A 14,874-nucleotide genomic window follows, 5' to 3' on the forward strand; every position below is an offset into this window, starting at 1 on the left:
AGAGGTTTACAAAATTATGAGGGGCATGGATAGGATAAATAGACAAAGTCTTTTCCCTGGGGTGGGGGAGTCCAGAACTAGAGGCATAGGTTTAGGGTGAGAGGGAAAGGATATAAAAGAGACCTAAGGGGCAACATTTTCACACAGAGGGTGGTATGTGTATGGAATGAGCTGCCAGAGGATGTGGTGAAGGCTGGTACAATTGCATCATTTAAGAGGCATTTGGATGGGTATATGAATAAGAAGGGTTTGGAGGGATATGGGCCGGGTGCTGGCAGGTGGGACTAGATTGGGTTGGGACATCTGGTCGGCATGGACAGGTTGGACCGAAGGGTCTGTTTCCGTGCTGTACATCTCTATGACTCTAAGTGCTGTAAGAGTGGAAAAAAATTCTATTAATTCATTCTAATTCCTCTGAAAAACAGAATTGAAAATGAGTAAACTTTTGAAACCCAAGAAAGTGGTGGGAGGAATAGAAATGAAAATCTAATCCAGATGGACCGCACTCAATTTCCAAGTTCCTTCATATTTTCCATGTATTTGGCTCATACTTTATTCCATCCTGCATCATCTTGGAAACTGCTTATATCCAGGATAGTTCTAATTCCACTAATATTGCATGGAGTTTGGGGCTTTTTACTGGTGTTTTGGGATTATATTTTTTCATGCAGTCGCTCTTTGAGTTATTTGAGAAATTTGTAAATGAGCATGCATCCTTGCTCATTTATATATTGTATCTCTGCAGTATAAATTTGTACAAGTTTAAATAAATGTTATTGACTTTGTTAAATTCATTGTTTCAGATTGGTGTATACTTTGTGTGCTATCTTTCGGTTAAAAGTATTACCACTTCAGTTCATGTAATTGAAAAACTCAGATACTAAATGTGTCTCTTAAACCTACTAGAGCTTAAACCTTCTAGTTTATGAAATGTGGGCCTTATAGCATCTTATTTACTTGTAACACTCACTTTGCTGTAGATTAGCCTGTCTTGTGTGCTAGAACATAGAACAGTACAGCACAGAACAGGCCCTTCAGCCCACGATGTTGTGCCGACCACTGATCCTCAAGTATGCACCCTCAAATTTCTGTGACCATATGCATGTCCAGTAGTCTCTTAAATGTCCCTAGTGACCTTGCTTCCACAACTGCTGCTGGCAACGCATTCCATGGTCTCTCAACTCTCTGTGTAAAGAACCCGCCTCTGACATCCCCTCTATACTTTCCTCCAACCAGCTTAAAACTATGACCCCTCGTGTTAGCCATTTCTGCCCTGGGAAATAGTCTCTGGCTATCGACTTTATCTATGCCTCTCATTATCTCAATTAGGTCCCCTCTCCTCCTCCTTTTCTCCAATGAAAAACGTCTGAGCTCAGTCAACCTCTCTTCATACTCTTCATCCTCCAGTCCAGGCAGCATCCTGGTAAACCTCCTCTGAACCCTCTCCAAAGCATCCACATCTTTCCTATAATAGGACGACCAGAACTGGACACAGTATTCCAAGTGCGGTCTAACCAAAGTTTTATAGAGCTGCAACAAGATCTCACGACTCTTAAACTCAATCCCCCTGTTAATGAAAGTCAAAACACCATATGCTTTCTTAACAACCCTGTCCACTTGGGTGGCCATTTTAAAGGATCTATGTACCTGCACACCAAGATCCCTCTATTTCTCCACACTTCCAAAAATCCTATCCTTAATCCTGTACTCAGCTTTCAAATTTGACCTTCCAAAATTCAACTTGGAAGTTGGAACATTTTTGTGTTACATAGAACATAGAAGAATACAGCGCAGTACAGGCCCTTCGGCCCTTGATGTTGGAATATTTTTGTGTTAAGTATTCCTCAAAGTTTAGGTGTCCATTTTTATTAATGTATTGAGTTGTACTTCTCATTATTTGCTTCTCATTATTTGCTTTAACTTAGGAGGGCAGAGCACAAATTGGTACTTGCTAAAAGGAACTATTCAATATAACACTTTTATCCAACTCAAACAAGTATGACAATGGGACCAAAACAAGAATGAAATAATTTCTGCACTGTTAATTTTTTTCTATGATGCTCTCAATACAACTCATACATTGGCATGCAGTTCTACTCTGAGCAGTCATACTGAAAAAGCAGAATTCATGCATAAGCATAGTTTACAAGAATCAGTATGTTGTTCACTATTGGGTAGGGGAGGGGGAACACTGTTAATTGATCCTCTCCTCAATCAGCCTAGCAAGAAATGCACTTTTAGTCATGGGTCCTGAGAAGAGTCCAGAAGCATAAATTCTACGTGATGTTCCCTTCCCGAATGCAGTTGAATGTTTAACCAGAAAATGCAACTTAGGATTATTACAACATTGAAGCTCAGGTACAGGCGTAGGCCATTGAACCTAATTAGATCATGGCGAATCATTTTCCTCTGTAATTTTCCCACACTATCTCCGTATGCTTTGGTTTCATTAGTTTTCAGAAATCTATCAATTTGTCTTAAACATACTCAATGACTGAGCTTCTACAGGGATAGAGAATTCCAAAGATTCAACACCCTTTGTGTGAAGAAATGCCTCTTCAGCCTTATATGACCTCTTAATCTTGTGATTATATCTCCTGATTTTAGACTCACCAGCGAGAAGAAAATCTTGTATACATCCAACCCGTCACACCCTGCAAGAATTTTCTAGGTTTCATAAGGTGACCTCTCATTCTTCAAAACTCTAGGGAATATAGACCCAAGCTCCTCAGTTTCTCCTCATAAATTAATCCTGCCATCCCACGATGGGATGAAACTGATGAAACTCCACTGTACTCCATCTTTGACAAGTATAATCCCTCATTGGACAAGGAGATAAAAACTGTGCACAATACTCTGGGTGAAGGCTCTGTACGACTTCAGCAAGACATTTTGACTCTTGTACTCAATTCGTGATGAAGGCAATTATGCCATTTGGCTCCCCACTTGTTTGCTGCATCTGCATGTTAAAGTTAGTGATTTATGAAATATTCTGCCTTCACTTTTTTCTACCAAGCTTCACATTTATTCTAATATATTCTATCTGCCATGTTCTAGTCCGTTCACAGAGCCTGCGCAAGACCTCTTGAAACATTGTTGTATTCTCTTCACAACTTTCACTTCCCTCAGTTTGGTGCCATAAATTAGTTTGGAATCATTTATATAGATTGTGAACAGCCGTGGACCTGGCACCAACCCTTATGGCAACCAACTTACGACATTTATTCCCACACTCTGCTTTATGTCTTAACAAATTCTCAATCCATGTGAGTGTATTTTCCCCAATCCCATTGGCAAAAAGTGCAAGAGGACAGATGAGTTTTTTTTAGTGTAGCAACTTGTTAATTGAATTCACTACCAGGTAGTGGAGGTGAATTCAGAATTAATTTCAAAAAGGAATTAGAAATATAATTAAGAAAGAAAAAACAGTAAAGAGTTATGGGGAGAGGATAAATAAGTAGAGCAGTTCTGTGAAAAGACTGACATATAGGTTGTGCCGTATGATTCTGAGAGTCTAGCACACGAGTTTTAAAGCGATTGTAGTGTACTTCTGTAATTTCAGTTTAATCAATTAACGTCGACTTGGAATTAAACCTGGACCTGCCTGTTTTATTCAACTTTCTTTTTAACGTAAGATGTTCAGTATCTCAGAGGGTTTTAAGGCCTCTGACTTCACTAACGAGTTGCACTTGTAAAATTTCAAATTAACTAGAACCTGTTTTGGTTACAATTTACAATAATTCATTTTAATTAAAATGCCAGGTGCTACTTAATCCATTATTCTGAGTTCATATGTGTTTCAGTTGCTTTCACACTTACACATTACGCAAGAGTTGCAACCTGATTATTTGATTGTGTTCTTTTTACTGCAGAAAAACCCAGCATGGCTCATTAGACCAGAGTTCGCCACCTCAAAGCAGCATATCTGCCTCATACAATCATCCAATGCTAGGGATGTATGATCCCAAAGATGACTTTCCGCTCAGAAAAACAGGTAACGCTGCATTGATGTGAAGGTTTTCATAAAGCTAAGTCTAGTTTACTGATGTGAAAGCAAAACTTTTTTATGCTTGATTATTTTGATTGTAACTAGAATCAAATAGCTAATTTTTAAATAATGCCACCTAAAATAACTGCATAGAGGCTAGTATCCCGTCACCAAGTCACTCTTTATTTACACGTGCGCAATGCAAGCACTCTGACCAGCTAGCCCAGAGGCAGCCCCGAGACTGAGGAAAGTCTCGAAATCTCCTTTTTATATCTGTCAGTCAGGACTCCATGATTGGCGCAGAACAACAGCCCTAATCAGGATACTCATAGTCAATGAGATCCAGCTGGCCCTATTGCAATCAGTGCATTCCCCCCCACCCCAGGGTGGCTCGTATGTTATAGCCTATCTCTTGCACCTAGAACATCTTGGGAGAGGTTCCTCCTCCTCTTCAGACAGTAACAGAATCTAGGCTAAATCTATCTCTGACAATCTCCGGTTTCTTGGATGCTAGACATAAGGGGAGAACCCATGGTTTCAGACAAACTTTCTGGTCATTCTGAGGGGTCAGGTATGTTTTTCTCCTGCCCTGTTTGCAAGGTAGCCACTTGTATGATCCACATGCTTGTTCAAGACTGCCTCATCTACCCAAACTTTGTATGTCACAGACTTGACCTTGCGTTGACCTCACCTCTTAACCATACAAGGCCATTTCTGTTACTTCAACACGAAACTTCGTCCCCTGATGTAAATTGTTGGTCTCGCATAGAGGAAGTATGTGGCCAGTACTGGCGTTCCCTTGCTGCTGTTTCACCTTGCCCTCCCAAGTCCAGGAATATCAAGTTTAACCTGGTTTCTTCCATTGGCAACTCCCCTTGAGTTATCCCTGTAGTTGTGTGAGGGGTTGTCCTATAATCAAACAGGAACCGTGACAGTTTGGTATCAAGTGAATGTGTAGGCCATTTCTTTAAGGCTGCCTTCAATGTTTGGATTGCACTTTCTGCCAGACCATTGAACAATGGATGGTGTCAAGCTGTCCGAACATGCCGAATAAAACTGATAGCGTCTCAGGATTAGAGGAGGCTAGGGTTGTAATATTCCTTAACTAAATCCATCAACTCTTGAAAGGTGCCTCAGGGAAAGTTAGGCTCCTAATAACTGAAAATGCTGCTGGTCCACAAGCAGTTAAAAAGATTATTCATTGATTTTTATCTGCCAAAATCCATTTGTCTAGAAAAAAATAACGCATTCTTTCCATGTATTGGGCCCAGTCTTTGATTGAACAAGTCAAGCTTCCCAAATAAAAACATTACGCCAGAAATGCTTACCGCAACTCAAAGACGAATGTTGTGAGCGAATTCAGGGAAATACTGTTTTCTCTCATCACCACTGAAAAATTACACAGGGGCTGGTATCCAATCACCAAGTCACCCTTTATTTACATGTGCACTGTACATGGATTCTGACCAGCTCGCCCAGAGCCAGTCCCTGGAGTGAGGAGACTGTTGAACCTCCTGTTTATATCAACACCGCCTCTAAAAGAGAAAGAACCTAATTTAAACACTTTTTCCAAACATGAGCAAGCACTTCATTAAAATGTTAAGAGAAAATTAGCGTTTTTAGGGATTCAATTGGTTAGAGGAGATGAAACTGTGGCTATCTGCCTGTTGCTTATTTTTGAATCATTTTTATTGCTTATGTTGGTTCAGCTTGACTCTTTAGAATAAGAAAAAAGGACCTCTTGTATCCTTTGTTTCATTAATGACTGTGCCTTCGTCATGAGGTCAGAAGTAGGGATTATTGCTAATGATTACAATATTCAGTTGCATGCGAAATTCTACAACTTGGAAGTGTGTCTTTAATATAGTGCATTTCCTTCACTCTTTAGGACAAGTACAATGCATGATCATATAAATTTTGCAATAAGATGTATTTGTACTTTAGAATAGTTAAGTGCAGTAGCATAGTAATTATGTACTGATTCTTACCTATATCCAAAAATGATATGGCAAGCCATTGAGTTATATTATCACCTTGTCAGTGCAACTAGGCAATAGATGCCTTGCATGTGAGATCCATATTCTGGAAATGAATTTTGCCAGTATTGTAAAACAAATTTTTATTCATTCATGGGATATGTGTTTCGAAGGTTAGGCCAGCATTTATTGCTCATTCCTAATTGTACTTGAAAAGGTATTGGTGAGTTGACTGTGTGAACCACAGCAGTCCAGGCTGAGTGACTTGACTCAGAATGCTGTTAGGAAGGAAGTTCCAGGATTTTGAAGTTCCAGCGACAATGAAGGAGTGCCAATGTTGTTCCAAGTCAGGGTGGGTTGTCACTTGGAGAGGAATTTATAAGTGTGGTGCTCCCACACATCTGTTTTTGGTCTTATAGGTCAGTGCTTCCCCAGCATATTGCACCATGACCATGTTGTGAATGTTGAAAATTGTTATGACCCCTTAATGAAAACTAAGAGGTGCTAGTGAGCCATAGCATGTTAATTATGGGAGATTCAGCAATGGTAATACCATGAATGTCAAAGGGACAATGATTAGATTCTCCTTTGTTGAAGATGGTCGTAGGCTGACAGTTATGTGGCACAAACATTACTTCCCCAAGCCTGGATTATTTTTCAGCTGTTACACTGTAAGAATCCAAACTACTTCTGTATCTAAGAAGTTGTAAATGGTGCAGCGTATGATGCAATCACCAATGAATATCCCTACTTATGGCTATTTTTTTCATTTGTTCTTGCAATGTGGCCATTGTTACCGAGGGCAGAATCTATTGCCCATCTCTATTTGTTCAGAGGGCCATTAAGAGTCAATCACGTTGAGAGTCTGCAGTTACAAAGAATGGGCTATGCCTAAAGGACATGGGAACCAGATAAGTTTTTACAACAATCAAAGGTTGTCTTCAAATTTCAGTATCTGCCATGGTAAAGTTTAAACCCATGTTACCAGAGTATCAGCCTCGGGTTCTGGATTTCTAGTCCAGTGACATTACCACCTTGCCACTGCCATCACCATGATGGGAGGAAGGTAATTGATGAGGCAGCTGAAGATTTTGGCCTGGGGCACTAACTTGAGGAACTCCTGCAGAGATGTCCTAAGACTTAAATGAATGACCACCACCAAACAAGAACGTACACTTTTGTGCTAGGTACGACTCCAACCAGAGGAAAGTTGCCCCCGATTCCCATTAACTCCAGTTGTGCTAGGGCTCCTTAATGCTATAGTTTATCAAATGTTGAGACCAGGGGATTGGAAAACTTGTCAATGTTTATTTGAAAAGGAAAGGAGACAAAAAACTCAGGTTACTATAGACCAATTAGCTTAATGTATATTATTAGAAAAATGTTCGAGCCTGCTACAAAGTATATAATACTTAGAAATACAAAATATGATCAACCATCATGTTCATGGCTTCATGAAGGGGAAATCATGCTGAGTGAATTTACATGTGGGTGAGTCTGAGACTAGAGGGCATGATCTCAGAATAAGGGTCACACATTTAAAAACAGAGATGAGGAGGAATTACTTCTCTCAGAGAATAGTGAATTTGTGGAATCCTTTACTGCAGAGGACTGTTGAGACTGGCTCATTAAGTGTCTCCAAGACTTTCATCAGTAAGAAAATCATAGTTATGTGGAAAAGACTGTAAAGTAGAGTTGAGGATTTGCAGATCAGCCATGATTTCATTGGTGCACCAGACTCTGTGGGCTGAGGGGCCTACTTCTGCTTCTCCATCTTATGGTAGTTGCTGTCACCCACCTCTGGAGTTCAACAATTTTGTTCATAATTGAACTAAAACTGTCTTGAGGTGAAGAGCTGAGTTGTCCTGATGGAACTGAGCATCACTGAGCAATTTATTACTGAACAAGTGCTGCTTGATAGCATTGTTAACAAGCCAGTTTCTACCTACTCCCCAAAATCCACAAGAAGGACTGTCCTGGCAGGCCCATTGTGTCAGCATGCTCCTGTCCCACTGAACTTATTTCCTCCTACCTTGACTCCATCCTCACTCCTCTGGTTCACTCCCTCCCCACCTAGATCCAGGATTCCTCTAATGCTTTGCGATACATTGACAGCTTTCAATTCCCAGGCCCTAACCACCTTCTATCACCATGGATGTGCAATCTCTTTACACCTCCATCCCACACCAAGACGGCTTGAAAGCTCTTTGCTTCTTTCTCAAAAAGAGGCCCGAACAATCTCCATCCACCACCACTCTCCTCCACCTGACTGAACTTGTTCTCTCTCTCTCAACAACTTCTCCTTCAACTCATCCCATTTTCTCCAAATCAAAGGTATAGCAATGGGTACCCGCATGGGTCCTAGCTATGCCTGCCTTTTCATGGGGTATGTGGAACATTTCTTGTTCCAGGCCTACCCGGGTCCCCTTCACAACTGCTTTATCGGTACATCGATGACTATTTCGTTGCGGCTTCATGCTCTCGTCCTGACCTGGAAGCATTCATAAACTTCGCTTCCAGTTTCCATCCCTCCATCACCTTCACCTGGTCCATCTCCGACCCTTGCTTCCTTTCCTTGACCTTTCTGTCTCTATTTCCGGCAATAGTCTATCCACTAATATCCATTACAAGCCCACTGACTCCCACAGCTATCTGGACTACAGCTCTTCTCATCTTACGTCCTGTAAGGACTCTATCCCTTTCTCTCAGTTCCTCACCTCTGCCGCGTTTCTTCCAATGAGGCCACTTTGGCCAAAGTGGTGATCTTAATATGTGTTCCTTCTTCTCCAACCGTAGTTTCCCACCTACAGTTGTTGACAGGGCTTTCGACAGCGTGCAGTCCATCTCCCGTGCCACAACTCTCACCCCCTCCCTCCCCTCCCAGAACAAGGATAGGGTCCCTCTTGTTCTCACCTTTCACCCCACCAGCCTTCACATGCAAAGACTAATCCTCCCCCATTTTCGCCAACTCCAACATGACGCCACCAGTAAACACATCTTCCCTTCCCTCCCCCTATCTACATTCCGCAGAGATCATTCCCTCCGGGACAACCTAGTCCACTCCTCCATCACACCTAACACCTCTCCCATCACACACGGCACCTTCCCATGCAATTGCAGAAGGTGCAACACCTGCCCCTTTACTCCTTCCATGCTCACCATCCATGGCCCCAGACACTCATTTCAGATTAAGCAGCATTTCACTTGTATCTCTTTCAATTTGGTCTATTGCATTCGTTGCTCCCAATGTGGTCTCCTCTGTATCAGAGAGACAAAACGCCAACCGGATGATTGCTTTGCTGAGCACCTTCGGTCTGTACACAATCAGGTCCCAGACCTTCATGTGGCTTGCCACTTCAACGCATAATCCTGCTCTCATGCCCACATGTATGTTCTTGGCCTGCTACAATGTTCCAGTGAAGCTCAACGCAAACTGGAGGAACAGCATCTCATCTTCCGACATGGCACGTTACAGCCTGCCGGTCTCAACATTGAATTCAACAACTTCAGATAATTTTATTTCATTTATTTTACTTATTTTTTTAATATATTTTTTTCACTTCTGTACCTCTTATTTCTTGATTATCTCTCTTTCTCTCGCTCACCACTCTCGCGTCACCTTTTTTCTCTCCTCTTCCCCCTTTGCTACCCTTCTCCCTTGTTTTCCATTTTGCCTCTGCTTCACCCATCCCCACATATTTTGTCAGTAGCACTGGCTTCAGCCTTGGTCATTCACAGCTCCTAATCTCCCTATAATCTCTCTATGCACTGTCATTATCATCTCTTTATTGCTACCTTTGCTTCTGGAGCCATGACTCACCTTCTCTCAGCGTAGTATACATACCTCCCTATTTCTCTCCTTTTTTTTGGCTTTGACAAAGGGTCAGTTAGACTCGAAACGTCAGCTCTTTTCTCTTCTTACAGATGCTGCCAGACCTGCTGAGGTTTTCTAGCATTTTCTCTTTTGGCACAAGTCCTTTATCATCTTATGCAGCAATTTCAAAACCATGAATGTGATTTTAAAATTAGAGTAATTTATTTTCAGGATCTCTGATATATAAGAAAAAGGAGCACATTTTTGTTTGTCTGAATCACAGTATAAATAAATCATTATCTCAATTACAGAACTGGCACCTACAAGGCAGTGTAGAATATTGCCCAGGTATCCCCTCTCTCCACAAAATGTAAGACACATCGAATATGAGCAATTATCATTTTATCAACCAACTCTAAATATCAGCAAAGTTATGGAATTTGTTGCTGATAGTGCTTTCGCGTGATACCTGCACTCTCATATATCCTGTTCACTGTTACTCAGCTTAGGGCTCTACCAGGGTCTCTTCATTCCAGATGTCCTTGCAGCCTTGGTCCAAATATGAATAAAGGTGCTGAAGTACAAAGCTTACATGAGAAGCCTACCTTTGACACTAAGACGAGAATTAATCAAGCATAGCTTTGGGGTGATTCACAAAAATTGTGTCTCTGAGGAAAGCTGTCCTCTATTAGAACCTACTGATTGTAGGGGAAGGTGGTTGTGATTGTCAGAAGCCAATCATCTCAGCTAAAGGACAGCTAAAATACTTCCAGTATTCTCTAATGAGTCTGTTCAGAAATATTATTACACACCTCTGGAATATGTGGGACTTGAACCTAGGCCTTCTGGCTCAGAGCTAGGGACACTACCATTATGCCACCAGAGCCTCTTTTTCAGGATAGCATCCTCGTCCTAATCATCTTCACCTGCTATATCAATAAACTTCCCTCCATCACAAGGTTAGAAGTGCTAATGTTTGCACAGTGTTCCATTCAAAATTCCTCAGATAATGAAGCAGTCTATGCCCAAGTACATCAAGACTGGGATAGCATCCTGACTTTGACTGGTAAATGGCTCGTAATGCTAAGGGCACACAATGACTATCTCCATTAGAGTCTTGCCTACACCGTTAACATTGAATGACATTCCCATTGCTGAACCTCCCATTATCAACGTAAAGGGAGGCTGTTATTGACTAGAGCCTTAACTGAATTAGTTGCGGAAGATCAGGTCAGAAGCTGCATATTCAGTTGTTCGTGACTCTTCAGGTGACTCTCTAAGTCCTGTCGACCATCTGCAGGACAGCAATTTGGTGTAAGATGACATATTTTCCACTTGATTTGGTAGGTGCCGCTCTAGCAATCCTTGAGAAGCTTGACCACATCCAGGACAAAACACACTGCTCAATTAGCACCCATTCATCAATTTAAAAATTCACCTATCTACTGTGTACCACATACAAGGTGCATTTCATACAAGGTGTTTTGGAAAATCTAAGAACTTTACCACTTGGAAGATCAGCAGACACATGCAAAAATCACTAGCTGCAGTTCTCCTCTAAGGCACATATCATCCTGACTTGGAAATATATGGGGTTTTCATTTATCACCACACGATCAAAATTTTGGAACTTCCTACTTACCAGGACTGCAGTGATTCAAGGCACCTCTTGCTCAATGACAATTGAGGTGGCTAATAAATGATAACCTTGCTAATGACTTAATGGGCAGCCTTCATTCGCAATATATCCACACCAAAGATTCTTCTAAAGGATAGTATTCTATAGTGGGCGAACACTCATCATAAGGAACAAGACTGAGCTTGGCCAAACTGATTTTGTTCCTTTGCTTCTTTGTGAAATTAATGTCTGATTAGTTTGTGGTGGATTCTATTGCCAGGACTCAAATGAGTAAGAACGTTGAGCCAATCTATTTACCATCTACACCATTTATATAACTTAACTAGAAAAATAATGTTTTCATACTATAGAAACTATCTACTAACCACCACTTTCTCAAGCATCCAGGAATGGTAATAGATGTTGCCGAGGCAGCAACACCCATATCAAATGAATGCCTTTTTAAAAAAAATTCAATCACCTTACAAAGGTCATACTTCATTGATCTGGTAATATTTCATTTCTTGTCTTCATACTTGAATGATGAAAATTGGGTGAGAAATTATTAGTATAACAAACTCATCTGTTCCAGTTTTCATTGAGATCTATTTATGCTGGTTGTATTTATTTCTGTCATTTTGCATTTTTTCATAGCCTTTCATAATACAGTTCTTCATTCTAAATGTTTTGGTCTTTCATGTTTAGTCATCTTCCTTCTGTGTTACCCCGTGAAGCTATTTGACCTGTAACAGACATGGCCTAATTATGGGTGCTGTTATGATATCAGTTGCTTTTGCTGTTTCCATTACACCATTTACTTGAATACAATTCAGATTTTTCAAATACAATTACTTTGGCTTTGCATTATGCACACTGAGGCTTATTTTCAAGTCAACTTTCCATTACAATGGTTTGTTAAAATAACGGATAATAACACTTTATGGGAGTTGCTTTTCACCAAAAATATTTGTAAATATATCCCAGTAACAAATGTACAGTAATATAAAATAAAAGAGAGAAACTCAGCAGGTGTGGCAGAATCTGTGGAGAGAGAAATGTTTCAATTCCAATATGGCGCTTCTTTAAACCTGTAAGCAGATGAAAGATGATGGTTTTTATGCTATTGACAAAGGGGGAAAAGGAGCAAGTGAAACAAATGGTGAGGTGCCCAGACTAAAAATCAAGGGGATTGATAATGATGCTTTCAGCAAAGCAGACCTATTTTCTCATTTCACACCTAACATTTATTCCTATTTACATATTGATTCTCTTTGCAACCACTAGCACCCCTTTGCCACTCAACTTCACCGTTCCAATTATAGGCTGGTTCTTCTCTTTGTCACTGATTAGGTCATACCAGCAAATGCAGAAGAAAAAGTACCCTGTGATTGGAGAACTGGCTCCTAACCATTTCCTTCCAAAACATTTCTGAAGAGACCAATGACTCTGCAAAAGTCTGATAAATGCCTTCCTTCTAACCTGTCTGAAGCCACCTAGGCACAAACATGCAGGAACATCTTTAACTGCAGTGACAACACAACTGACTACATTGTATTTGTCCAAACACCACCACTAAGCAGTAAAAAGATTACTGAGCTTTTCCAGGACTATGTACCAACATTTTTCAATGCTTTTTACTGCAAAATGTCAGCCATTGTAAGATATGAACAAATTCAAGCTAAAGGCATCATTCACATGTTTACTGAGTCACTGTTTTCATTTTTTTCTCTTTGAATGCCTATTTAGACAAATCTCGGTATGTAACAGCTCACTTGGCTATCTCAGAACCCTGTTTTAACACTAATTTGTGGGCAGGCACCCTACAGTTCTAGTTTTCAGATTTTATAGTACTGCAGTTCAAACAAGATTTTGTTATCAGTTTTGCCTCAATATAGACGTAATCAATTTAATTCTGGTTTTGACCATGTAAAACCTGCCTTAGTTAAACTGGACAGTAAGGTGTTACATGTCATCTGCATCTACTATCATTTCATTGCTTTTTGATACATTTTTCTAAAACTTGAAACAAAACTTGGACCACAAACATGAGCTGTTGTGTGGTCCATCTGGCTGGACGTAGTGTATTTTTAAGGTATTAGATTAGATTAGATTACTTACAGTGTGGAAACAGGCCCTTCGGCCCAACAAGTCCACACCGCCCCGCCGAAGCGCAACCCACCCATACCCCTACATCTACCCCTTACCTAACACTACTGGCAATTTAGCATGGCCAATTCACCTGACCTGCACATCTTTGGACTGTGGGAGGAAACCGGAGCACCCGGAGGAAACCCACACAGACACGGGGAGAATGTGCAAACTCCACACAGTCAGTCGCCTGAGGCGGGAATTGAACCCGGGTCTCTGGCGCTGTGAGGCAGCAGTGCTAACCACTGGGCCACCGTGCCGCCCATTAAAGGATATGACATATCCTTGCCAGCTTCAATTACTACCCCATTAAAAATGCAGTTCCCTCTTGAATTTAGTAATGCTGTCTACCTTTCTCCACACATTCCTTTACTGTTTGAAGAAATTAGTTGTACCATAATACCTCAAAATGTTTTCTTCCTCTTGCTCGGCCTGCTTTGATCTGCAATCCCTCTCACTAACGGACTGACACAATTTAAGTTTTGAAGTGGGATCACAGAGGGAAATGGGAATGGGAAGCACTGTAGCGATGGTCATTGAATTTGGTATTCCATATTGTTGAAATGTAATGATTCATTATGAATTTTTTGAAAATATTTTGACAATGTGAATCTTTATTGGAATCAGATAAATTTTTTGCATGAATTTCCTGTACATAATTAAGGAATCTCAGCTGAATAGCTCAGGTTCTTTAAATATTTGTGAAAAAAAAGTGCCAAGAATGCTAAATTTTAATGCAAATCCTAAGAAGATATAGGTTTCCAGATGAGCAAATTCTAAACACCATGCAGCAAATGTAGCAAATTCTTATCACAGTCCAAGCTGAATATAACATGGAGTCATTAAATCATAAAAGCTATGAAAGGAAGCCATTCAGCCCAATTAGTCTTTGTTAGCTTTCTGTGAAGCAAGCTAGTTGACCCCGTTCTCTCGCTATATCCCATAATCCTGCAAGTCTTTTCCCTTCAGGTAGCTATCTGGTTTCCTTTTGAAATCATTGATCGTCTCTAAACAAACGACAGGCAAGAGTAGACATTGGGCCACTTAAAACTGATGTTGGAAGCTTAGTGATGGGAGATAAGGAAATAGCAGGAGAACTTAATAAGTACTTTGCGTCAGACTTCACAGTGGAAGACATGAGTAATATCCCAACAATTAAAGGGAGTCAGGGGTTTGAGTTGAGTATGGTTGCCATTACAAAAGAGAAAGTGCTAGTGGGCGACATCCTAAAGTTCTGAGGGAGGTGGCTGAGGAAATAGCGGAGGCGTAGGTTGAGATCTTTCAAAAGTCACTGGAGTCAGGGAAAGTCCCGGATAATTGGAAGATCGCT

At 40.7% G+C, this 14,874-nt stretch overlaps 1 protein-coding gene across 12 annotated transcripts in view; it reads left to right on the top strand.

Moving 5' to 3' along the window:
• The window catches only part of hdac4 (histone deacetylase 4), a 492,096-nt gene that overhangs the window by 313,982 nt on the left and 163,240 nt on the right, over window positions 1-14,874 (top strand). For all 12 annotated transcript variants that reach the window (XM_043693112.1, XM_043693104.1, XM_043693105.1 and 9 more), the window contains one exon: window positions 3,873-3,994. In XM_043693112.1, coding sequence (XP_043549047.1) covers window positions 3,873-3,994 — 122 coding nt within the window. The remainder of the gene's footprint in view (window positions 1-3,872; window positions 3,995-14,874) is intronic.

The sequence above is a fragment of the Chiloscyllium plagiosum genome, chromosome 7, assembly GCF_004010195.1.
Source record: "Chiloscyllium plagiosum isolate BGI_BamShark_2017 chromosome 7, ASM401019v2, whole genome shotgun sequence".
NCBI lineage: Eukaryota > Metazoa > Chordata > Chondrichthyes > Orectolobiformes > Hemiscylliidae > Chiloscyllium > Chiloscyllium plagiosum.